At 35.7% G+C, this 25138-nt stretch overlaps 4 protein-coding genes and 1 long non-coding RNA gene across 12 annotated transcripts; 3 read left to right on the top strand and 2 right to left on the bottom strand.

Annotated features, from left to right (window-relative positions):
* On the top strand, positions 1 to 3640 carry LOC147568881 (protein FAR1-RELATED SEQUENCE 5-like). Of its 3 annotated transcripts, none has more exons than XM_086655315.1 (4): positions 1 to 458; positions 621 to 714; positions 2203 to 2873; positions 3307 to 3640. In XM_086655315.1, the coding sequence occupies exons 3-4, from the start codon at positions 2211 to 2213 to the stop codon at positions 3499 to 3501; spliced, it is 858 nt and encodes a 285-aa protein (XP_086511441.1). In that variant the 5' UTR covers positions 1 to 458; positions 621 to 714; positions 2203 to 2210; the 3' UTR covers positions 3502 to 3640. The 3 variants fall into 3 exon arrangements, with proteins under 3 accessions (XP_086511441.1, XP_086511443.1, XP_086511442.1); XM_086655316.1 differs by having other exon boundaries at positions 308 to 458; positions 639 to 714; XM_086655317.1 differs by lacking the exon at positions 621 to 714 and having other exon boundaries at positions 72 to 458.
* Positions 3641 to 4500: 860 nt separating this feature from the next.
* LOC147568882 (protein FAR1-RELATED SEQUENCE 5-like) lies at positions 4501 to 7839 on the top strand. Of its 4 annotated transcripts, none has more exons than XR_015231137.1 (4): positions 4657 to 4920; positions 5275 to 5714; positions 7250 to 7516; positions 7608 to 7839. XR_015231137.1 is itself a non-coding variant. In XM_086655318.1 (3 exons), coding segments are annotated over exons 1-3 (636 nt in total). In that variant the 5' UTR covers positions 4501 to 4919; the 3' UTR covers positions 7445 to 7651. The 4 variants fall into 4 exon arrangements, 2 of the variants coding, with proteins under 2 accessions (XP_086511444.1, XP_086511445.1); XR_015231136.1 differs by having other exon boundaries at positions 7250 to 7512; XM_086655318.1 differs by having other exon boundaries at positions 4501 to 4920; positions 7250 to 7651.
* A 3448-nt stretch (positions 7840 to 11287) lies between these two features.
* LOC147568883 (uncharacterized) lies at positions 11288 to 15523 on the bottom strand. The gene is made up of 6 exons (XM_086661207.1): positions 14354 to 15523; positions 14166 to 14298; positions 13664 to 13984; positions 12410 to 12964; positions 11799 to 12094; positions 11288 to 11740 (listed from the first exon to the last, which is right to left on the bottom strand). The coding sequence occupies exons 1-6, from the start codon at positions 15521 to 15523 to the stop codon at positions 11288 to 11290; spliced, it is 2928 nt and encodes a 975-aa protein (XP_086517333.1).
* A 957-nt stretch (positions 15524 to 16480) lies between these two features.
* Positions 16481 to 20285, bottom strand: LOC147568884 (uncharacterized). Its single transcript, XR_015231134.1, has 2 exons — positions 19997 to 20285; positions 16481 to 19419 (listed from the first exon to the last, which is right to left on the bottom strand). It is a non-coding gene; the product is annotated as an uncharacterized LOC147568884 (long non-coding RNA).
* Positions 20286 to 21106: 821 nt separating this feature from the next.
* On the top strand, positions 21107 to 23443 carry LOC147568885 (syntaxin-71-like). 3 transcript variants are annotated; one of them, XM_086655302.1, is made up of 9 exons: positions 21110 to 21339; positions 21420 to 21545; positions 21789 to 21945; positions 22053 to 22138; positions 22242 to 22310; positions 22397 to 22441; positions 22564 to 22626; positions 22725 to 22801; positions 23078 to 23443. In XM_086655302.1, exons 1-9 carry the CDS (start codon positions 21184 to 21186, stop codon positions 23088 to 23090), a joined length of 792 nt encoding a protein of 263 aa, XP_086511428.1. In that variant the 5' UTR covers positions 21110 to 21183; the 3' UTR covers positions 23091 to 23443. The 3 variants fall into 3 exon arrangements, with proteins under 3 accessions (XP_086511430.1, XP_086511429.1, XP_086511428.1); XM_086655304.1 differs by lacking the exons at positions 22725 to 22801; positions 23078 to 23443 and adding an exon at positions 22824 to 23051 and having other exon boundaries at positions 21107 to 21339; XM_086655303.1 differs by lacking the exon at positions 23078 to 23443 and having other exon boundaries at positions 21109 to 21339; positions 22725 to 22838.
* The last annotated feature ends 1695 nt before the right edge of the window (positions 23444 to 25138 follow it).

A 25138-nucleotide genomic window follows, 5' to 3' on the forward strand; every position in this document is an offset into this window, starting at 1 on the left:
GATCTATTTTTTTTATTTTTTTTTGTTGAAGATGGGTTTGATCTATAATGACTGGAAAGAGAAGACAGGGAGGAGAATGGAGTGAGGAATTAGGAAAGAATTAAAATTGAGGGAAATGGTCGTGTGAAGAAACGTTTTAACAAAAATAACGGTGTTTCTGTAACGTTTTCTATCCTATTAAATTCGTTCCCGGGAAAATGTTCTAAATAACGTTCTTATACTATTATATAACTGTACAAGATATTAACGTTAAATATTGAGTTATTTGAGTCGTTAAAAGATCCAAATTCCATTATTTTCCATTTTTACCCTTTACAGATATCCCTAATTTTCTCTCTCTCTCCTAAACCCTAAAAACATTTTGGCTGTCGATTGATCTTTATCTGATTTGAGGAAAGAAAAAGAAGAAATACCCAATATTGATTCAGATGTTTCCAGAATGGAGGTTTAATGACAGTGTAAGTTTCGAAATCCTTCTATTTCTTTCATTATTTTAAGTATAGAGTTGTGAAGATTATAAATGTTCTTGAGGTGAATAGATTATTAATGACAGTTTCTGTTTTAGTACAAAGATTAAATTGATTGCAAGCTAATGGAGTAATTTCATTTGAATTAATCAGAATTGGTAAATTTGATAGAAAAGGGAGTTGATTTCAACAAATATGAAAGGGAACTGCAATCTGCAATTCAAGTACAGAATTTCTCACAAATAAGGTTTAATCAAAGCTTCTACTCTTAGTTTGGGTGATACAAGATTTTCTTTGATTCATATTCAACTCTTCAAGTAGTTATTTGTCACACTATTGTGATTAGACTAGAGTCTAGAAAAAATTCAGGTGCTTGGAATTATTTGTGCAGTAAACCACTTTGATAAGATCTTGATGGGGGAACTATTCAACCGTGCCAATTTGTTTTTAGAGCCTAGGGGATATTAGGGTCACCATAGAAGCATCAAGTTTGGGTTTACGAACTACGGTTTGAACTTTCTGTGGAATTCCTTGATTTGTCAATCAATCCAATAGTCTTAGAAGTCGGAGAAAGGAGAATATTGTGAAAAAGTAAGAAGGAAGGAAGAGTCCGTAAGTGGGCCTTTGGTCCAGTGATATGCTTTTGTGTCTTAGTCCCTGGGCTCGTGGGTTCGTGTCTTGGCGAAAGTAGATTATTCCCAGGATTTATCACATGTAATTTATAGACACTAAATAGAGTTTGTATGTCGTGCATAACATATGTAATAGTAGTTTAATGGCTTTTAGGGTAGTATATCAACATTTCATGTTGCCTCGACCTCGAGCATGTTCCATCCTTGTGATGTATCCAAGTCATTTGATGTAATGTAAGATGCACTCAGTAATGTCAAGAAAGAGAAAGACGGGAGAGGTTACATCTGAAGAAATAAAGTAGACATTGGAAAAATCGATATTAACTTTGTCTGTTCCAAAGAAAATTTTTGGCAAAGTGTGACCACATTACAACCTGACTGGCTGACTGTTTAGAAATTTTTCGACAAAATATGACGGCAGCTGTTAGGTGGAGGGGAAGAGAGGAGAGAAAGACTAGAAACGTAACTGCTTTAGGAATTTGTTTACTTTTTCTTCATTTGTTTATTTTATTTGTTTGTATTCTGTCTAATTTTCATTCAAGCCAGTGTATCACCAATCTACGAACAATTCTCTGAAGATAATGTTGAACGTGCAAACATCGTCTATTTTCATAGAGAACAAAGATAAATGCGTGCATCTTTATCCTTCTTGTGAGCATGAAGGATAAAGATGGGATTTCTCCATAGGTCTCAAGACTTGTCCGCGATGGCTCCCTATTCTCTTATCTTGGGGTATTGTGCATCATAAAATTGTGGAGTTAGTGATGCGAGATATTTTCTTGACATGCTTTCAGTTGTATGCTTTAGCATGATAGTATCGGTTACATAGTATCGCTGAAATTTGCTGCAATTGAAACTGCTGAGGTTAGCAAGGAAAACTGAAACCCTTCAGATTACCTCTTAAACTGCTACATAAAACGAAACCCTGATCATTAGTCAATGTTCCCCTCTACTCTATCTTACCTATTTTCTTGTAGTAGTAGTATTATTAAATTTGTCAGTAGTTCATTTGTTATACAAATATGACAAATATTAGGAAGCTTAATCTGGTTTTTTTGATGCTTAGTTCACAGGTAACAGTTAATTTCTTTCTTGGCTTGCAGTTGCAGAAATGTCCTCAGGTCCAAGTCGAGAACCTATACCATCTGTTGGAGTTTCAGATGATGCATTTTCAGACAGTTTAGCTCTTCTGGAGGATAAAACAAGCAACGATGAGGAACCACAATTACCAGAGATTTCTGGAGACAGGGAGGTTACATCAAATAACATGGATATAAACCTCGAACCTTATGTAGGTAAGGAGTTCAAATCTGAACAGGAAGCAAGGGCTTTTTATAATGGTTACGCCAGACATATGGGCTTTAGTATTCGGAAGGGTCCACTTTATCGTTCTTCACGTGACAGAGCTGTTACTTCTCGGATATTTGTATGTTCTAAAGAGGGTTTTAGACGCGAAACATCAGATGTAAATGAAAAGGGTAATGTCAAACGGCGTATGGCAGTCACAAGGGTGGGTTGCAAAGCACAATTGTGGGTGAAAAAGCAAGATTCTGGTGTGTGGGTGGTGAAACAATTCCAACAAGAGCATAACCATGAATTAACTCCGATGAAGCCACATCTTCTTCGATCTCATAAAAATATGCTAGATAACGTGAAAGAATACGTAGAGACTTTAAAAGGTGTAGGAGTAGACACAAGTAAGATCCAGAGTTTATTTGTAGAAGAAGCTCGGGCAATAAGCAAAATTGATAGCGGAGAGAAAGATACAGAAAGTGTAAGTATTCTTCATCATTATCTTGTGCATGGTGTGTTTGGTAACTTTTGTTAGTTGTTCTAAATGGTAACTTATGTGCATTGCACTTAGTCTCAACTGCTTAGGAAAACCTTCTAGACTTTCGTTACAATGTAGCACCTTGTCTTAAGAATTCATTAGGGCTTTGGGTTGACTCTGCGCCTAGGCTGGTCAAAGTTAAGAAGCAGTAGGAGGTCTAGGGCTTGGTGAGCCTGTATGGTGCCTAAATTGGGAATGATGTGACTGCTACTGAGACGAGTGTTACATCAATTGAACGTTTTCTTTCTTGGTTGGTTGTTAGAATCAAGCACATTTACCTTCTCTGTCAAACATAACATATACTCTTGTGTACATACCTCTATATACAGTTTTACTCATTCCACTGAAGCGACCTTCTCTCTATTTCTTTGTGCAGGAAGACAAAAAGAAGATTCATGAGCTAACAGTAGAGCTACATCGTGAAAGACGAAGATCAGCAGCATACCGAGAACAGCTTCATATGGTTTTAAAAGATATGGAGGACCATGCGAACTACTTATCTCAGCAAGTCGAGGACATAGTTGAAAACATGAAAGATATTGAATCTAGAGGCAGCAGAGAACATTCCTAGTTGTGTATCAGTTCTTTTACTAGGTGAAACAATTCATTTTGTAATGCATATACACTACTTGACCCCTTTGAATATATGCCGAAAAGTGTAAAGAAACTGGAATTCATACATGCTCAAAGTCTTCTCTTTATGAAAGAAATGGGGTGTCCAATATTGACTATTGAGATCTAAAGAAAGTGACGGAATAACGACATCTTTTTTCCTTTTGTAAGTAAACTTCATTTGTCATGTCGGATACTTACTTTTTTGTAATTAAACGTTGCGGTACAGATGGAATATTCACAACACATTGATGTTACTTATCAAAGTAGTATGGACCATGGTAAGATATGGTGTAAATATTTGTACTTGTGTCTAAAGCTCCACATTACTCCATATCTTACCATGAAGTTTCCCCTTTAATGTTTTTTTTAGTCAATTCTTTGCCCATCTCCACTTTTTGTTTAATTCTCTCTTAAATCCCACTTTCTATAAATTGAAACGCCTTTGGCAATCTCTTCATGTTCATGTGTCATCGGTTTGTGATGATCAAAATAAAAAGTGAAAATGTTGAATCGATGATGGAATTTCTTCGGTTATAAATGTTTGAGGCGTGACTGAGTGAGGGCAAGCACCACGTACATTAGTGCACATATTTTAGAGCATAATAGTCTCTCGTATTGTGAACCAATCTTGTAGTTGTGGATGACAAAGTTTAGTGTTTCATATAAGACATTAGACACTCTTTCCTAGTCACAACATATTCTAAACTACGAAATTACCAGTGTCAAAACAAACTTTCTCAATAGTAACGTGTACATCTTATCAATTGATTTCCATACTTAACAAAGTATATAGACCGTCAAATTTTCATTTCCTCTAATTGTTAGGTTATCTCCAAATTTATTTCTAGAGTACATGCACTCCTTTCAAAAAAAAAGAAAAACAAGAGAGAGTACATGCATTCCTAAATGATAAGACCCTTTTCAACAAAAAAGAAAAAAATGGTAAGACCCTAATAAGTTCAATCATGTTATAGGATGGTGCGGACCAGCCTTCCGGACTGCTAGTAATACTGTCCGCTTTGGCACACTTGGGTCTCACGGATTTAAAAGACCTCCCTAGATAAGGGTGCTTAATCTCTTAAGAGGAGGACCACACTGATGTCTGAATATTGTATAGATAAGGGGAGCTTCCAATATCCCAACAAGAAATTTCTTCATTTGGTATTGAAAATTCCCATTGTGAAACTTCAAATCCCAACCCAACTCATCAAACCCTCGTTTAAGCCCTCCAGCCTCCATCTTTCACATTCATCATCACTGACCACCAACTTGTTAGCCAACTCATCTCTCTCTTTCTCTCTCTTACTAGAAAAGAAGAGGAAAACCGAAAAAGACTTTGAGTTTCTCCAATTTCGTCTCTGAGAAGTGAAATCAAGTAAGTTCTATTTTCTCTCTCTCCTCAAAATTTCCTTCTCCATATATACATAGACACATATATCAACTTGATTGAAAATTCGAGATTAATCTTTTTTTCAGTATTCAAAATTTTCTTTTATGCTTTGAGATATAGTAGCTGATTTTGGGTTAGTCTTTGTTTTGTTGGATTTGGATTCATACCTCCAAATTTGGGGAATTTGAATGTTAGAATTGAAACCCATTCTCAACTTGTATGGTACATTCCAAGTGTTTGATAAAATGCCTAGTCGAAATAATTTCATTTGTTGTTGAAAAAGAGTGAAATATTATACTGGAGATCTAATGAGAATTAGCACTAATTCTTGTTTGACAGTGGATTTAAAAACCAGTCTTGATGATGCATTTGGAGCATTGGAATGTTCAGTAGATGGAGGAGACTTCATGGGTTGTGAGGATGATTCAGTTCTTGAGCCATACGAAGGTATGGAATTTGAGTCTGAAGATGCAGCTAAAGCATTTTATGACGATTATGCAAGGCGGGTGGGATTTATAATGCGTGTCATGTCATGCCGTCGCTCGGAGGTTGATGGGAGAATTCTTTCTCGCAGACTTGGATGCAATAAAGAAGGACAGTGTGTAAGTATTAGAGGGAAACCTGGTGTGGTTAGGAAGCAGCGAGCAAGCACACGCGAAGGTTGTAAGGCGATGATTCTGGTAAAGTTAGACAAGTCGGGGAAATGGGTTGTTACGAGATTTTTGAAGGATCATAACCATCCCCTAGAGGTTTCTGCCCGTGAATGCCGTCATACAATGGTGAGTTCTTTTCATTTACTAAATTAAAAACTTTCCAGTTATTCATTACCTTTAACCAGTCTTCCTTTATATATTGTTCTGGGTCACCGAATTTCGAATTGTCTGTACCATCTAATTATAGATTTATACGAAACAATAAAGCCTTATTGTCCTAGAATGCACGTGAAGTCACCTAAATATGGACATCTACATGAGTTTCGGTATCCAGCACCTTTAAATCCTGCTATCCGACACCAAATCACCTAGATGAGTTTAGGTATGACATGGACACAAGGTTTCGCTATCCGGCACTCTGTACACCAGTATGAAGTATCGGACAAGGCAACCTACTAACCCGATATTTTATTGACAACGAATACTATATAACAAATTAGCTAGGTATTTTGTCATGTCATAAGTTGCAATTATAAATCTCATCCGTCAAGTATCTATCATTAAGTTTTCACCACTGGATTTACTTCCACTGATTTAACAACTTCTCAAGATAACTCCCCACTTATTTGGTTAACCAACTTCTAAAAATAATTACACCTCTATTTTCTCTTTAAATCTCTTTATATTAGGTGTTTTCTGCGTGAGAGAAAGCAAGAGAGAGAGAATAAAGTCTCTATTTCGGGTTCAAATCTTCTTCTTCTCTATTTTCTCCATTCTGTCTCTACTCTATCTTTCTAAAACAGAAGTAAGTTTTTCTTTGATGTTCATAGACATCTATTTTATTGTAATATTACAGGGTAAGATTTTGTAATTTCTACTGGTCATGTTAATTCTGGAGCAATTTTATAGTGCGATCTTTTTCAATGAATGTACATGCTGATGTGAGGCAAGTTTGGGAGAATTTGACTGGGGATTGTCTTTGTTGTACGATGGTATTGTGTGTTCATTTACGTAATGTGATCAAGAAATAATGCCGTGCCGGAGGTATGGGCGATACCCTAGTTATACGCAGACATGACCCTATACAAGACTACATGTACTGTACAATATTCAAATGCTAAATCTCATCTGATTACTGAACAGAACAAGATTATCCAACTAGAATCCAAGTGTAGATGAATATATCAATTTCAGGATATCAGGATATGTAGAAAACAAAATGATATAGTCTAATATCAACAAATAAACGAAAATTAGTACATATACTTCCCACTGAATTTATTTAGGTTCTTTCATAAACTTGTGCTTTTAGTTGAATTAAATCCTTTTTGAAAGGTAAAATTTTCAGAGTAAGGGTTACATCGCTTATCCGAAAGAAAACCAGGTTGGTCAGAGTTGGACGACTATGATGAACTTGGAGTCAATTAAGAGCCATGATCTCTGTTTCCAGATATCCCTTTTTTTGGTCACTGAACTAGTGAACTGTTTTAGTTTATACACAAAGTATTCTTCCAACTTTATTGGAACCAATGGAATGTTGGTGTCAATTTATAATTATTGTCATCCTTTTATCCTGGTTGCCGTTATTGACATTCTGCGTAAAAATAATATCATTTTCCATTCTTAGAATGAGTTCATTTTCTATTTGTTTATGCTTCTAGGATGAGAAGGACAAGAAAATACAAGAACTAACAGCAGAGCTTCGGCGCAAGGAACGCCTATGTGCAGCATATCGAGAACAGCTACGTGCATTTATGAAAGACGTTGAGGAACACAATGAACAATTATCAACGAAAGTTCAGATCATAGTTAACAATATGAGAGAAGTTGAATCAGAAGATCAAGAACCTTCATAACACAATGAGCCGCACTCGTCAATAGTGTATATCTGATCTTTCTTCTTCAATGTGTCTAATCAATTCAAGTAGGTATAAAGTTTCGTTTTTTTTATTTAGATGCTCCTGACGAAAAATATTATAGGATTGTGAAATGGAGCGTAACAGAATTTTCTTCAAATAGGTACACCGAAAAGAAGAATATAATACAGTTTTTTATTATCAGCATGAAATCCCTCAACAGAGACATTATCAATCAGAAGAAGTGATTTCCGTTCAAGTTTTCGCTAAGAATTTCACATACAGATTATGGATAGTTTGAGTAGTATAGATCTATATTAGGGGAAGAATGTATTTGGCAACTAGACTAAGCAAAACAGACAAGTTACAATTAAATGAAGTTACTTGTTCTCAAATATGTGTTCTACGATGATATTCTTCTTTTTATTTGGTATTTGGACCTAATCGCACCATATCATCGTTGCAAATTCTCATGTGTGACCAAATTATCTTTATTGATGTGAAATTGTAGTTACTTCTTGCTCCTTTCTTTCGTCCCCTCGCCATTTTCAAATTCTTCATCGTCAAACTTTTTGTCTTCTCGGATTTTTTTTAGTTCTCATTATCTTCTAAGCAAACAAAAATGTATATAATTATCTTGTTATCTATATTTTGTTTTGGAAAATCTAAATGCATTTCCTATGGTAATTTTACTCTCACTTATATCATTTCTAACTTTACCAACCTCAATTCTTCCAATTGAAACTTGATCTCTAAAATGTCTGAGTGTCAATTGAATTTTTGGAGTTTTTGTTTGTTGTTGAAAGTCCTTCTCCAACTTAAGTCTCAGTTTAAACCTCAATGATGGTACATGGGCGTAGTTATTTTAGAAATCATCAAGAGAACATTATTCTGAAATTTATTCTTCATAACGTCTTTAAAATAAAAAAAAATTCTATCAAATTGTCAAGCGAGCAATGGACCAATTTCTTTCACACACTACCACGGAAGACGTATCGATATTAAATTTGTGTTTACAATGACTATTTTTTGTGTCCTTCGTACGCAATTACACATTGATATTGTGATACATTTACTTGTTTGAGGGGTATGACTACTTGCTTGATTCTGATGATAATATGATACACATTTATTACGATCCGGTGCTATTTATATTAGATATCCTCAAATGAACATTAATTTAGAATTGTCATAATCATCACATTTTGTATTTAGTTAAAAACATATTTTCTTATTAACATCTGAAAAGGTAATTTTTCTCCTTGAAATTCTCAAGCTAATTAGAGTTATTTTTATGGACTTCTATTGAAGACGTACCAAAATTTTTAAAAATGCATAAAAAAATAACGATATGAAGTGCAAAATTTATTTACACTCCCGGCACCTAAATTCAAAAGAAACTAAAAACACAGACTGTAACTTTCCAAATCTCTCACATCAGCCCCTCCCACACACCACCACCCTCAAGATCATTTTGCATAGATGAACTATCACCACCATCATTTAGTTTTCTCCAATCTCTCATTGATAAAAAATTGTTAATTAAGTTAATTGAATGATTTGATTCACAATTTAATGAAATTAAGAAAGTTTGAAGTTGTGAAAACACCCCAAAGTGTAAGATAGTATTCAACTGTACACTATTATAAGACTCTAGCTATTGAAGATGAGGAGTACACAAATAAAATGAAGCATGATAGTTTTAGGATGATTGCTACTCTTTCTATTTATATATTATGCAGGACATAGTGGACGCCTTAAGATTATTTGCATAAAGCAACGATCTAACCGTTAAAGAAAAGTTAGAAGGCTCATCCTTAAAATCAAGGTGATTCTTAGAGGTCTCTAAGCTATCTAGTAGTATTAGTTAACAACACAAAAATATGCAAGTCTCATGAAACTGGTATGAACCACCAACCATTCGAAACACCTCTTCGTCTTCCCTTTACTTGTAATTTATGCGTGATCATGCAGACATTTCCTAACGAAAAGTGTGAGTTGATCAGAATTGGACGACTATGATGAACTTGGAGTCAGTTAAGAGCCATGATCTCTAATTTCTAATTTCAGGTATCTCTTACTTTGGTCACTGACCGGTTTTAGTTATATATGAATACTTCAGACTATTCTTCCAATTTTTTTTTGAGAAATCGTCTATGATATACATTTATCATTACAAGACATTAATACATCATGAAGATGTGAAAAGAACGATAACTGCCTAAATTAAACCGATAATGAGAGGCCTAAAGCCCAACTAAACATGCCCTAAAGTTCAACAAATTTAATACATTTTTTATACCTTAATAACCCAAGTTCAATAAACCATGCCACACCATGGAATCCACCTCCTTGGAAATCAAACTAGGGACCTTCGCCTTCGGGGTTTTGGAGTTTATGTCAACACTATGGATCACGTGGCTACCAAATGTTGACATACTTCCGGCTTTATTGGAGCCAATGGAATGTGGGTGTCAATTTATAATTATTGTAATTCATCCTTTTATCTTGGTTGCCTATTCTGACATTTCGCATATACATAATAGTATCATGATATCATCATCATTTTTCATCCTCAGAATGATTTGTTTTCTATTTGTTTATGCTTCTAGAATGAGAAAGAGAAGAATATACAAGAACTAACAGCAGAGCTTCGACGCAAGAAACACCTGTGTGCAGCATATCGAGAACAGATACGTGCATTTATGAAAGACTTAGAAGAAAACAATGAACAATTGTCAGCAAAAGCTTTGATCATCATAGTTAACAATATGAGAGAAGTCGAATAAAAGATCAAGAATCTTCACAACACAATTAGATCCACAAGTAAATAGTGTAAATCTGATTTACTTCTTCTATGTACGTGTCTAATCAATTCAAGTCGGTACCAATTTTCGTGTTTTTTTTGCCATTATAACTATATGTAACTGACGAAAAATATTATAGGACTGTGAAATGGAGCTTAACAGAGTTTTCTTAAAAAAAAAGACATTATCAATCCGAAGAGGTGATAAGAGTTTCACATACCGGTTACGGATGGTTTGAGTAGTGTAGATCTATATTAGTGGAAGAATCTATTTGGCAACTCTTTCGTAATGTTGTCTTTCAATTAATAAGCGCCTTCTATCGACCAAAAGTTTTCAAACGGATAGCCCAAACTCTTCATAATTTTCAAACCCGCCACAGGTTCATTTTCCCACCATCTTCAAATCTTTAATCATCGTCAATTTTTTTTTCATATTTGAATCTTGTTTAATCATTATCTTCTGGTTCCACCTAAAAATGATATATGATTCTCTTGTTTTAGTCCATAAGAATTTCCAAATGATATATGATTCTCTTGTTTTAGTCCATAAGAATTTCCAAATGCGTTTCTTATGGTAATTTGATCATCATCTGTGTTCATTTTTAATTTTTTTAACTTCAATTCTTTCAGTAGAAACTCAATCTCTAAAACTTAGAATGTCAAATTTGATTTTTAGAATTTTTCTTATGATAGAAACTAGAGAGAAGAAGAATTTCATTAATTCTCAAAATAAAAAACTAACTAATAACATTCAACTCATTGAGCTTATACACCTTTTACAATTCGGTTAGATGAGAGAGAAAGTTAACCAATTCTGTTATAACAACCATAACTAACAAAGTTAGTTAAGACTTTTGATAGTTATGGTTCTTATTCTTATTCTTACTAAAGGCACCACCAAGATAAGTATTCTTGTACTTATGTTTGACACTCAAGTTACACCTCCTTCCTTTCATCTTTAGTTCTTCATACACCTAGGTTACACTCTAGTGTATTCACTGTCATGCCCCCTCAAGTTGATGGGTCGAGAAGAACCATCAACTTGCTTCGTAGAGAGAGAGATACAAATCCTTTGAGAGACCCTTAGTGAGCAAGTCAGCTGGTTGTTCTAAAGAGGGAATGTGTCGAATATCAAGCTGTCTATAAGCCACCAAATCTCTCACAAAGTGATACTCTACTTCAATATGTTTAGTTCTCGCATGACATATTGGATTGACAACAATATTCTTAGCACCTAAATTATCACAATACACAACCATGGAAGAAGTAATCTTCTGATTTAACTCAAGAAGAAGATAAGAAACCCAGAGCAATTCAACAGCAATGATGGACAATGCTTTGTATTCAGCTTCAGTGGAAGACTTAGCCACTGTTGGTTGCTTCTTAGAGCACCATGAAACAAGGGATTGACTAAGCACAACAGAAAACCCACTGGTTGATCTTCTGGAATCAGGACAGCCTGTCCAATCTGAGTCAGAATAACCCCTGAGCTTTGAAACATCACCTGGTGTTATAGTAATCCCACAATATATGGTCCCTTTAACATACCTTAGAATTCTTTATTAATTGAACATGAGAAGACCTAGGTTCCAGCATGAATTGAGCAGCATAGTTCACAACATAAGCAAGATAAGGTCTTGTCATTGTAAGATATTGAAGACCCCCAATTATGCTTCTATAAAAAGAAGGATAAGAGACAACTGCTCCATCAGACTTAGAGAGTCTATTACCACCAGATACAGGAGTGCTGCTTGGTTTTGAATCCAATAGATTAGCTTTCTCAAGTAAACCAAGAGCATATTTCTTTTGGGTAAGAAAAAGAGCAAATGATTCAGCTGTAGACACTTCAATACCCAAGAAAAAAATGAAGGGGACCCAATACTTTCACAGCAAACTCTTTACTTAAAGTAGAGACAAGAGTGGTCATGAGAGAATCACAACTTCCTGTTAATATGATATCATCTACATAAAGAAGTAGCACCAACATAGCAGACTTAGTTTGTTGAACAAACATGGAATGATCATGAGCACTTCTTTTGAAGCCAAGTGTGATTAAGAAAGACCCAAATATCTAAAACCAAGCCTAGGAGCCTATTTCAACCCATATAGACTGTTGTGTAGATGACAAACATAAGATGTATGAGCCTTATCAATGAAACCTTGAGGTTGAGTCATATAAACATTCTCTTGAAAAACTCCATGCAAGAAAGCATTAGAGACATCTAACTGTTGAATCTTCCACTTATTTGAAACAACCACATTTAGCACAGTCCTAATTGTAGCAACCTTTACCACTGGACTAAAGGTATCAGAGTAATCTAAACCATCTTTTTTATGATAACCCTTTGCAACTAATCTGGCTTTGTACCTTTCCACAGAGCCATCATATCTATATTTCACTTTAAACACCCACTTGCAACCTAAGAGATTCATAGCAGGATCAGATGGAACAAGTGACCAAGTCCCATTTCTCATCAAGGCTTGAAACTCCTCTTTCATAGCATTCACCCACTTGGGATTGGAAGCAGCTTCCTTAAAAGTAGTTGGTTCCTTATGATGGAGAAGTAAAGTGAGGAATGACTGAGATAAAGGATGTCTAATAGAGAAGTGAGATGTAATCATTCTATGACTTGGTTCAAGAGCAGAAACCTCATTGACTGAGGTGCTATGCTGTGGTGAATGCTCAATGATGGAGTCATCAGAGACAATTGGAGCTAGAGAAACCACATGCAATTGTAGTGTAATGGGTAGAATTTAAGAAGTTGGAGCAGATAGGCTAGAATCAGCAAAAGGGAATGTTGTTTCTTCAAAAATGACATTCCTTGAGATATAAACTTTGTGAGATTCTAAGTCTAAACACTTATAGCCCTTGTGAAAAGAACTATAACCAATAAAAGCACATTTACTAGACTTGGGACTTAGTTTATCTTGCCTAACAACACCCAAATGAGGATAACACAAGCAGCCAAAGGTCTTTAGAAGAGAATAATCAGGTGTTTTATGAAATAATACCTCATATGGTGACTTGCTTTGAAGAAGTCTGGTTGGAATTCTGTTAATATTAAATACAGCTGCAGCAAAAGCTTCAAACCAATAGGATTTGGGTGAACTTGACTGGAATAGAAGTGAATTGCCCATCTCAGTAATTTGTCTATTTCTCCTCCCAGCTCTTCCATTATGCTAAGGGGTATAAGGACATGAGCTCCTGAACAAGATGCCACATTGATCCAAGTACTGTTTAGATAGTTCTAGAGCACCATCACTCTGAAAATACTTAATGGAGGTTGAAAATAGGTTCTCATTTGTGGTTTTAAACAACTTGAAGTATTTCAAGCTATCAGACTTGAACTTCAGAGGATAGATCCACAGGAACCTACTAAAATCATCTAAAAACAAGATGAAGTATTTATCACCTGTGATGCTCTCTTGAGGAGAATGACCCCAAATGTCACAGTGTATTAAATACATAGGAGATTCAGTATAGCTTTCAAAGGTAGGAAAAGGTAAAACCTTACTCTTAGCTATTGAACAAGAATGGCATAACCTCTTAGGTGGTTTGTCTTGTACAGAAATTAGCTTATTTCTTGAAAGAAGATGAATAATGGTGTCAGGAGTATGACCTAATTGAGTGTGCCAGATGGAAAATGGAGCAGCTAATGAGACTACATAACTTTGATGAGAATCATCATCTTGGACTCCAAATACTATAGGATATAAGTGATTCCTCACTGTGCCTTCATTCAATATGTCATCAGACCATAAGTCTCTTATTTGATAACCCCAAGGTGTAAACTTCATTGAACATTGATTGTCATGTGTGAATTTTGATATAGAGAGTAAATTTCTCAAGTTTGGGAACATATAACACATTAAACATATCAAAATTGTAAGAAGAAGTATGAAGTTGAGCATTACATGTTGCTTCAATAGGAATGGACAAACCACTTCCAACCGTTACAGAGTCTGAGCCCTTATACTCCAGCTGATCCCTAAGAGCAGATTTCATGTTGGTCATATGGATAGTAGCCCCAGTATCAGCTAGCCAGACCTTCTCAATTATAGTATTATGAACCTCATTTATCCTTTGATGGTAAAATGACTACCATATTTGCTTCTTCAAAAGCAAAATCTTCTGAATTGTAGTCATAACCAGACTCATACAATTCCTCCTCAATGGGAGAACCATTTTCCATTTTATCATTTTTACATTCTTCTGTACTTTCATAGAGATGAATTCCTGCAAAGTTTCCTTTATTAGGCTTGAACTGTTGAGGAAATCTCCTATGTTGAGAATTATTCTCATTTTTACTTTGTGGATTCTTGAGAGAATCATCAGGAGCATACCTATAACGACACTTAGGTGCAAAGTGACCCCATCTCTTACATATTCCACATGGAATTGTGGAAAAATCAAACTCAGAAGCTGATTCACTGAAAATCTGATAGTTTGAAGAAGAACCTTTATAGGATTGAGAAGATGAACGACCTTGATCAATTTGAGGAGAGTTTCTGTATGATTGATATGATTGAGATGATCGATTTGGATTAAACGACCTAAAACTAGGTTTAGGAGGTAAATTCTTCACATAATAAGCTGAACTCTCATCCACTTGATGTTGAGTTTTCATCCATTGCTCATGATGGATTATACGAGTTCTTAATTCAGCAAATGATATAGCTGTTTCTCGATTTTGAATAGCAATAACAAAAGGTCGATATTCTTTACCTAAACCTTTTAGAACCATGCGACTCAACTCCTTATCAGACAATCTTTCATTAACAGCAACTAATGAATCAGAAAGAACTTTGATCTTTCGAAGATAACCAGTAGCAGATGACTCACCTCTTTTGATATTCTGAATTTGCTCACGAAGAGAAGCAATCTTAGCCTCATATTCTTCAACATAGTTTAGTTCAAGAAACCTCCAAATTTCTCTTGAAGTCTGAAGACCAAGAACATCAGAAGAAATTGAATGTGTAAATGTTGCCTTCATACATGATTTAACAAAGTTATCTGTCTTTCTCCATTGAAGATAAAGAGGATTAGGAACTTCTATATTGTTTTCGATGATGGATTTGACTGGAACCACAACAGAACCATCTACAAATCCATATAGATCAATACTAATCAATATAGCTTCAAATTGATCCTTCCAAATTAGGAAATTAGATCCATCAAGTTTCTCAAAAACAAAACTAGCTATATTAGATATAAAAGAATTTGGTTGAGAGAAATTTGGAGAAGAAACTGAGTGTGATGAAGGAGAAGCCATTATGGATTAATGAAGAAGATTTCTAGTGAGAGAAAGTGATTTTCGATGAAGATTTAAAGAAAGAAAAAAAAAATCACAAGGCTCTTATACCATGATAAAAACTAGAGAGAAGAAGAATTTCATTAATTCTCAAAATCAAAAACTAACTAATAACATTCAACTCATTGAGCTTATAAAGCTTTTACATTTCGGTTAGATGAGAGAGATAGTTAACTAATTCTGTTATAACAACCATAACTAACAAAGTTAGTTAAGACTTTTGTTAGTTATGGTTGTTATTCTTATTCTTACTAAAGGCACCACTAATATAAGTATTCTTATACTTATGTTTGACACTCAAGTTTGGCCTCCTTCTTCCTTTCATCTTTAGTTCTTCATACACCTAGGTTACACTCTAGTGTATTCACTGTCATCTTAGAAAATGTTTCTTCATAACAACTTAAAAGATGTTGCAACAAAAAAAAGTCTTCATGATTTCTTTTATGAATTCTACAATGACTATTTTACGAGTCTTAACCCCTACCTCAAAAAAACATCGTACTCCAAGACTTTCAAGAAAAGAAATGAAATGGGAATAGTGACATTCCTAAATATCAAACTTGATGTGGCACAACATGTGGTATTTCTGTCTAATTGTGTGGAACTTTGACTAAGTATTCCAAACATTTGACGTCTTAGATGAAAAGAAATTAGAAAGAACTTAAAATCTTCAAAATTTGTCTGACGCGTATGCCTCTCATGTAATAGCTTTCCGCGGTGTGGTTGGAGCTCTCAAAGTCCAATTTGTTTTGATGAACAATCACCACCACCCTTTAGTTTTCTCCAATCTCCCATTGATTAAAAATTGTTAATTAAGTTAACTGATATATTTGATTCACACTTTAATGAAATTAATAAAATTTGAAGATGTGAGAACTAGTGAACTACCCTGAAATGTAAGACAACTTGCAAACCATAGGCAATAAGACTTTAGCTATTGAACACAAAGTGTACAATCTAAAATGAATAAAAATGTAAGATAGCTAACAGTATCAATCTAACGGTTTAAGAAAAGTTTACAAGGTTCATCTTTAAAATGAAGGTGATTTCTAGAGGTCTCTCCACTATTTAGTTTCATTTTTTTCTTATATTTGTTGCAATACACTATTTTCCTCTACAACACAAACATATGAAGTCTCATGAGATATGTGTGACCACCAACCGTTCGAGCCACCTCTTCATCTTCCCTTTACTTGTAATTTGTGTGTGATCTTGTAGACATTTCGACTCGGTTGGGCTTATCCGAATAAGGAGCTCTATGTAACAGCACATTTTTCTAGTCAACTTCTTGATTCTGGGTCCAAACCAATTTCAGATTTATAACATATCCATGTTTTGGTCAACACTTGGTTTCCGATGTAGTCGCAGCGGAATTAAAAGAAAACAATAAAATAAACGAAGAACGATAAAAGAAAGATTAAATAACTCGAACTAACTACAAACTTGATTGGTTTTTCTCTTCAATATGAATCATAAACAAAGATTGGACCTCCTTTTATAGACTACTAAACTTTCCTAGATAGACACAAACTAGGCTTTCCAAAATAAAAGAAATACTTGAAATAAAGAAACTCCCTAACCCTAGATTCTTTATGAATCCTACTATAATTAGAACTTCCCTAAACTAATAGACTAGCCGACTAGGTTATAGATGTGCGGGACGACGGGCCCGGCCCGGATGCTCCTGCATCAGCTCCCCGTTCCCCAGAAGGTTCGTCCCGGACCGAATCCTGGATGATGTGTAATTCCTCTCAACCGTCCGCAATTGGTAACAAAGTCACAATCTTCTTATTCAGCCGTTCTTAAATGTACAAATTTTGGTACCCATAAATTCAAATTCAATACTACATGAGAACTACTGTGTGTGTATTACTTTTCATTTCTAAGGAATTTGGTTTGTATAATTTGAAATCTTTTCGGCATAGCCCTGGTTCTTTAATGAAGTTCTGTAATGTAGAATGTAATTGATGATTTATCTCTGTTGGTTTTCTCAGTAGCATGAGTACTTTCGATGATTGTTCCCTCTAAAGTTACTTTGAACGAGTTATCGCTTTTCCACAACTCGGAAATTCTTAATGTCTTTCTTAGCTGTGAGGATAGTCCAGTATGGGGAAAGGGTAATTTAGTAACCAAGAATATGATATCTAGGTCCTCTCCACTCATTGGTTTTAAGTCGGATTCCCGCAAACTCAATATGGTATCAGAGCTAGGCCTAAAAGTGATGGACATAAGGGCTGCACATGCTCCACCTTACCTAAAAAAAGACACATGTTAGCTCAGAGAACGCCAACTTAACACGGCTTTGAGTTGGATGGCCGCAAACTTAACCCGACTTTTAAGTGATTGAAAAGTTTGAGCTTTCTTTCTGTGAAGAAGTGGGTTACGTTGAGAGTATCTGTTTCTAATGCAATCATTTGTATCGTTTTATTATCAATCTGTATAATGTAGTTTTCGCGGAAACCTTTGTGATGTGTATCTGTTTAATATGTTGATCTGTTCTAGTTTGATGGTGTACAAGTGTAAGATGTGTAAATGTATTAGCCAGTGTCTACCCAAACTATTCTTTGGTTTCAGGCTTTCTAAATTTTTTTCTTTAATGAAGCACTCTAGCAATTTTTATGGTGGTTTCTTGTGTTGAGCTGTAGCTTGGTTTATTTTGTCATTTATTTCCTCAATTTATGGTTTCTATCTCTACTCTCTAGGTGATACATTTTTTGGTTACGGACTTGGTCTTGGACTTATGTACATGGTATCAGCTGGGAAAGCTGAAATCGAGAAGATCAACGAGGTCGTAGAAGAAACCACAAAGGTGGTTCATGACTTGAAATCTAAGCTTCGAAAGAGAAAGTTATCTCGCGATCTTCAGAATCAGGCTGAAATTAGAATTGGTGAATGCCCCAAGGAAACACTTAGCGAGAACAAACAATGGCCTGTGAAAAATTCATATCCTGAAGGAGCAAGACGGGATGTGACCGATGTCTTATGTGTCTTGTCAACTGATGGTGGGGAGAGTGCAAGCAGTGTTCTCACAGAAGAGTCAGAACTAGGAGAGTTGAAGGTCGACCAGCTTCAAGCAGAGCTTGAATCTGAACTGCTCAAACTTCCAACTGAGGTGACATTTCGTGCATATTAGTCTCCCCTGTTCTTAACCTAACATACTAGGATTCTAGCAAATGAACCATCTGCGATGTTTCAAATTAGAATCTATGTTTCAGCAATACTGTTTTGAAATATTAATAGAGCGAAGGCTAGACACACGATATTTGTAATGTTTGACAGTTTTGGGCCTCAGTCGAATGTCAATGACCCGTTCTGGTAGTTCATTCGACACAAAATGAATGGCCGACTTGAACAAGGGGATATGCAATATTAACTAATTTTCTGACTTGTAATGTGACGATTAGATGAACGATAGTGGAAAGAAAATACATCTCTGTGGTTAAAGACACTTCCATGCATGTTATCTGCTTATGTGTAATTCTTCTTGAAGTACGAAAACTATGAAGGTTGCAAATGACTATTTATAATGAGTCAATTTTTTTTTTAAAAATGTACTTACAATGATGCTTTCTCTTGTTCAAAAAGATAATGAGTTACGGTAGTGTCTCACTTCAAGCTAACATGATATGTGCGAACACCTCCATTCTATTCGATTCAGTATTTTAGATTTTGAACCATTAACGCATAAAATTTAAAATACCTTACTCGCACATAAGCATAATCCTACAAATGCCAGTATTCGAATGAAAAGAATGGGGATGGAGGTAAGATGCCCCCCACCAAAGGTGTCACATATACGATGTTGCAGACCAGAACACGAAGGTTCCCGGGGATGTTTACAAACTCAGAAGACCTATCTGCAAAAACGAAAAAAAGTACCACGCCCAGCTGATTTCCACTATAAACACTCACTTCAAGACCAAAATTATATATAACAAGGTCACTAGCTCATATTGTTATCGACTTATCGCAAATGAAAACCCTAGAAATTGGTCAAAAGACGAACTCCCCACAACTAAGAAAGAACATAAAAGAAATCTAGTATTACAAAGACTATGATCTACCTACACCTTACCCATCAATTATATCGAAAGGGAAAGACCTAAAACACTCACTTAAAGATCAAAATTAAGAATTTAACAGCTAATCTACGAAGCTCATAAAGGTAAAAAAACCCCCCAAACTCCGATCAAACAAAATCCCACTTTGGAAGCATAATCATGCAAGAAATTGTTTTTTTGACGAATCTGGTGAGTTAGCGAAGAGGACGCAGCAGATGAAGAACAGTTTAATGAATTAATACAATAGAATTAGAGAAGAACAATACATCAAAAAAATCAATCCAAAAGAAAACAAAACAAAAGGTGAATATAGATATCATAAATTGTGGAAATCAAAATCGTGAAGTGATGATAGAAGAGAAACATAATATACCTTAGTGAGAAATCTGCCGGAAGGATCGATCGACGGAGATGAGGATATGGTGGTGTTTTTGGAGGAGAAGAAGAAGGAATTGAGAGAGAAATTGGCTTGATATTCACGCCCACATTCAGCACAAACCAAACCGATTAAATACAACAAACTTGATCTCCTCCCTTCCTCCTACTTCTCTCTTGAGAGAAAGAGAAAGAGAAAGAGAGAGAGATGGTCACGCTTTTTCACGGACTTCGGTTACACTGGGCTTAGCCCAAGTTCACGCACCACACACTAGCCCGTTCATTTTGGGAATGGGATGGCTACTTTTGTAAACAAACACAATAGTACTATGGAAGGAACTATTTTAGGGCTCATATTGGATTTCTTTTTTGGGGCACATAGTGGATTTTCTATAGGGAGAATATAAATAAAAAAAGAAAAAACATGCATCCTCATTTTCATCTTCTTCACTATCTCTCTCCAATCGTTCTCAAGAAAAAAAAAAAAAAAGGTAGTGCCATATGGGTGATGAAGGGGAAAAGTATCATTAGACTCAGGTCCAACTAAGCAGGAGCGGATTCCTCTAGCTAGAAATATCAGAGGAGCAGCTGCGGAGAACTCATTTTCATCTTTACCTTATATCGGTGGGTGCTTTCGCCACGAGAGACTTCATTTTTCTCTTTTTTAACTAATACAACATGGATGATGTGAGGTAGCAATAAGTTGGGCTCTTATGAAATTTAAAATCTCTAAATTTGGGTAGTGTGCATTTCTTTATTGGTGCCTAGTGACTAAAGATTGGGCCCTCACACAAGCCTACAAGATGCCGCGTGACACCCATCGTGGGCCTGTTCCAGGCCTGGTTCATACCCACCATTTAACAATGAACTTGGAATGGTGTGATAGCCTGGCCCACTTGAGACCTGTGAAGAGATTTGAACCCGTCACGCAACTAAATACTACGTGTTTGGACATTTCAGTTACTTCCCGCGTTTTTTGGTAGGAAGTTAGTTGTAAGGTTTCCCGGTTTTATTAGTTAGGGTTACCCAGTCCCAGTTGATTCTCAGCCTCTCCTTCTTCCTCCAAGTACTCCAAAACGATTCCCACCCTCATTTCCTCTCTCTTCCTTTACTTTTTTTTTTTTTTTACTTTCTTCAATTTGCAAAGTTACAGATCTTTAAATTTAACAAAAGAGGAGGATCAAGATGAGTGTGATCGACATTCTAACCAGACTCGATTCAATCTGTACCAAGTATGAAAAATACGATGTCGATAAACAGAGGGAACTCTCTGCTTCCTCTGAAGATCCTTTCGCTCGTCTCTACTCATCCATTGATTCCGATATCGATGCTGCTCTCGAGGTCTCTCTCTCCCTATCCTGTTAACTTTCAGGGTTTCCGTTCATTTTCTTGAGTTGTTCTTTAATTATTTCCCCTGGCAGAAATCCGAAGCTGCTTCGAACGAGAGCAATAGGGCTGCTGCGGTTGCTATGAATGCCGAGGTTCGAAGGACCAAGGCTCGGTTGATGGAAGAACTCCCCAAATTGCAAAAACTAGCTGTTAAAAGGGTAATTTTCCTTTACTTCTGTTATTACTTCAATCTTGATTCATCAAGGACAAATTCCAAGATTCCTGTTTGATCTTGGAGAATCCTCAACGACGTTTTCCCGCTTAATGCTAGCACTTGGAGTTAGACCCATAATCTCATTGAATCTCCCCATTCAACTTTTATCCCAATTAATTTTTCGAATTCATCGGTATGGAACTAGTTTTGCATGTAAAATTAGCGAGACTTCTCTATCTGATCACAGGTAAAAGGTGTATCTAAGGAGGAATTAGAAGCCCGTTGCGATTTGGTTATGGGTTTGTCAGAGAGGATTCAAGCAATTCCAGATGCTGGAGTAAAACAAACTGGAGGTTGGGGATCTTCAGCCCCTAAAAAAGGCATTGTGTTTGATGCAACATCAGGTTATCTATTCATCCTTTCAAAAGGGCTCTCATCTCTTATCATTCCAAATTTTCCGTTTTCACATTCTTATGTGGGAAATTTTAACAATAGTCTATATTTTGTAAAGATGCTAGACTCGGCGATGGGTTCTTTGACCAAACCGAAGAGTCAAATCAATTTAAGCAAGAATATGAAATGCGAAAAATAAAGCAGGCAAGTGTTTACTTGTTTTATATATACTACTACTTAGTACTTTCGATGTTTATAGTTGCAACTTGCTAGATACTTATCCGAACTAATTTGTGTTTCATGACAGGATGAAGGACTAGATGTAATATCGCATGGGTTAAGTACACTGAAGAATATGGCTCATGACATGAATGAGGTTAGTCGTCCTTGCGCTTAGTGTTAACAAGCTATGGCACATAGAATGTGTTCGATATTTCTCTCATTAAGTCATAATATGTGCAGGAGCTGGATAGGCAAGTTCCTTTGATGGATGAAATTGATACCAAGGTATGAACCGTATCCTGTTCTTTACGACTTTACATCCTGCTACTCTTTTCGACAATATTAGAAAGGCCCAATCCGAACAATTTTACTGCATACTAATGAGAAATTTTTTGGTATTATGATAGGTGGACAAGGCAACTTCTGACCTTAGGCATACTAATGTCAGGCTCAAGCAAACTATTCACCAGGTAATTGAGTTAATCCTAATACTTTTAACGCATTTCATTTCTCGCCTCGCTTTATGATTACTTAAATTTTAACGAATGGAGTATTGCGTTTCTTCCAGATGAGATCTAGTCGGAATATGTGTATTGATATTATTCTTGTGTGCGTTATTTTGGGCATTGCTTCATATTTATACAAGTAAGTTCCCTCTGAAATCTAGGTTACACGGATCATCATTTCAATATCACAAGCATCGACATGGCAAGAGTGCAAGACCACTCGAAATCTAGGATGAGAGCTTCCCGGGCCAAGACCGCAACCTAAGACCTCGATAGGAATATGTTATGTAAAAGCATTCAAGTAGTCTTGAGTTTTAATACTCTTAGAGTCTTAGCGTTGAACTATAATTCGCTTACACTAAATGAAACTTCAAAAGCTTTCTTATTTATTTACTTATTATTTTTGTTGCTGCAGTATATTGAAGTGAAACTATCGATAGTATCAATTGATTCTGCTCAACGGGAAGCCACTTTATTTTTCTTCATTGAAGGTCTTATATATATACTTTGGTTTCCAACCTCTTCAATTCTCTCGGCATTCTTTTGCTCTTGTTCAGGGACGGAACCAGAGTTTTGGTTAAGAGGGGGCCGAAACGTTCTAGTTATAAATTAATTTGGGAAGCAATTTCATTCAAAATTAACAGCTACAAATAACAATTAAGCGGAGATTAAACACAAATAATAAAAATAACACAGAACTACTATGATAGTTCGTTCTCTCTTTATGCATCTAAAATAAGAGTTTTGGTAATATAAGATGAAACTTCTTCTGTTTCTGCAATATTTTTTTTTAAAGTTGATCGATCATAGGAAACTGTAATTAAGAAAATTCATACAAATGCTACACATTAATTAGTTGTTAAAGCATTGAATTTAGAATTTTGGGGATGTAGATTAGGGTAATTTAGAAGTGTTGGAAAGTTGGAATTTTGGGCAGTGGAAGACTTGTTAAGTGGGTTGAGGTAATTTAGGCCTTGCAACAAAAAGAGGTAATTTTTCATTAGGTGGGTTAATGAGTGGAAATAGGTGTTGGGCTTTGATTGGTATGGATTGGTTAGGGGTCCAATTAACTTCAAGTTAAAAGCTTTTAACCTTTTTCTATGGGAGCAGTGAGAAAAAATTGAGGGTGAGGGGGGCCAGGGCCCCTCCTGGCCCTCACCTACATACGTCCCTGCTCTTGTTCAAACTTGAAAATTCCTTTTCAGCTTTTGGTATTAATTTTCGAGTTCCTAATAATGTAAATGTTTCTTTTATTTTCATGTAAGTATCAAATTCACTTATTTTTCTTTTTTTTGAATTGGTAAGCGTGTGCTTCGAACCCTTCATTTTGTTTTTTTTTTTTTTGAGGTCGCCTGCCGGAAAATTTTCCGGTCGGCGACCTTAATCGGAGAAGATGAAGGTGAGTTGGAGAGAGAGAGGAGTGAGTTGGAGAGAGAGAGAGGTGAGTTGGAAAGAGAGATGAGGTGGAGAGAGAGAGGGGTGAGGTGGAAATAACTTTTTTTTTAAATGTTTTAAATTTAGAATTAAGAAGGGTAGTAATGACATTTACTTGAAAACAGGGGGCCATATTTGAATTTACGAAAAAAAAAGGGGGCCATAAAAGAAGCTGGTCACAAAGTAGGGGGCTATATAGGAATTAACTCTTTATTATACCTTTTACTTAGTTATAATTTTCATAGCTATATGTTAAATAATTCAGTTTTACATCTTTTCTTTCTTTACGTATGAAAATGCTGATTGACTGACAAAAAGTGGCATGAATGGCCCAAACAGGGCAAACCTGTGCAAAATTTGCCTTGTCCGGCCTTTCAGACTACTTTTATCAAGTCAAGTAGCCTTGTTGTTAGGCATGGTCTAGCAATTTGACCTTAACAGTGTAATCGAGCAAAATTATGTGTTTTATATTAACATATTTTTTTCCATTGGAACTCCTTGAATTAGATTTAATTAATAATTTTGGGGAGAAATTTTTTTATCTAAATACTTAATTTTGATGACATGACTTGAATGGTCGAGTCAAATTTCTTTCGAGTTTCCTTGTTAATAGTTTTTTTTTCTTGAAATTCCTTATTTTGACTTGAATGGTCGAGTCAAAATAAGTGAATTGCCAACAACCCTTGACTCAAGTGGTAAGAGGTAAGTCTTCCAACTTAGAGGTCAAGGGTTCGAAGCACACGCTTACCAATTCAAAAAAAAGAAAAATAAGTGAATTTGATACTTACATGAAAATAAAAGAAACATTTACATTATTAGGAACTCGAAAATTAATACCAAAAGCTGAAAAGGAATTTTCAAGTTTGAACAAGAGCAGGGACGTATGTAGGTGAGGGCCAGGAGGGGCCCTGGCCCCCCTCACCCTCAATTTTTTCTCACTGCTCCCATAGAAAAAGGTTAAAAGCTTTTAACTTGAAGTTAATTGGACCCCTAACCAATCCATACCAATCAAAGCCCAACACCTATTTCCACTCATTAACCC

The sequence above is a fragment of the Eschscholzia californica genome, unplaced genomic scaffold (genome assembly GCF_041429995.1).
Source record: "Eschscholzia californica isolate CP2 unplaced genomic scaffold, dmEscCali1.0.p SCAF_1, whole genome shotgun sequence".
Taxonomy (NCBI): Eukaryota; Viridiplantae; Streptophyta; class Magnoliopsida; order Ranunculales; family Papaveraceae; genus Eschscholzia; species Eschscholzia californica.

Coding starts and splice junctions, on each gene's coding strand:
- LOC147568883 (XM_086661207.1), bottom strand. CDS start 15,523: ATGGCTTCTCCTTCATCACACTCAGTTTCTTCTCCAAATTTCTCTCAA. Junction 13,985..14,165: donor CATTCCTATTGAAGCAACAT/GTAATGCTCAAC, acceptor TATTGAATGAAG/GCACAGTGAGGAATCACTTA. Junction 12,095..12,409: donor TTATATGACTCAACCTCAAG/GTTTCATTGATA, acceptor TGGGTATTGAAG/TGTCTACAGCTGAATCATTT.
- LOC147568881 (XM_086655315.1), top strand. CDS start 2,211: ATGTCCTCAGGTCCAAGTCGAGAACCTATACCATCTGTTGGAGTTTCA. Junction 2,874..3,306: donor GAGAGAAAGATACAGAAAGT/GTAAGTATTCTT, acceptor TTCTTTGTGCAG/GAAGACAAAAAGAAGATTCA.
- LOC147568882 (XM_086655318.1), top strand. Junction 5,715..7,249: donor GTGAATGCCGTCATACAATG/GTGAGTTCTTTT, acceptor TTATGCTTCTAG/GATGAGAAGGACAAGAAAAT.
- LOC147568885 (XM_086655302.1), top strand. CDS start 21,184: ATGAGTGTGATCGACATTCTAACCAGACTCGATTCAATCTGTACCAAG. Junction 22,139..22,241: donor AAATGCGAAAAATAAAGCAG/GCAAGTGTTTAC, acceptor GTTTCATGACAG/GATGAAGGACTAGATGTAAT. Junction 22,311..22,396: donor TGGCTCATGACATGAATGAG/GTTAGTCGTCCT, acceptor TAATATGTGCAG/GAGCTGGATAGGCAAGTTCC.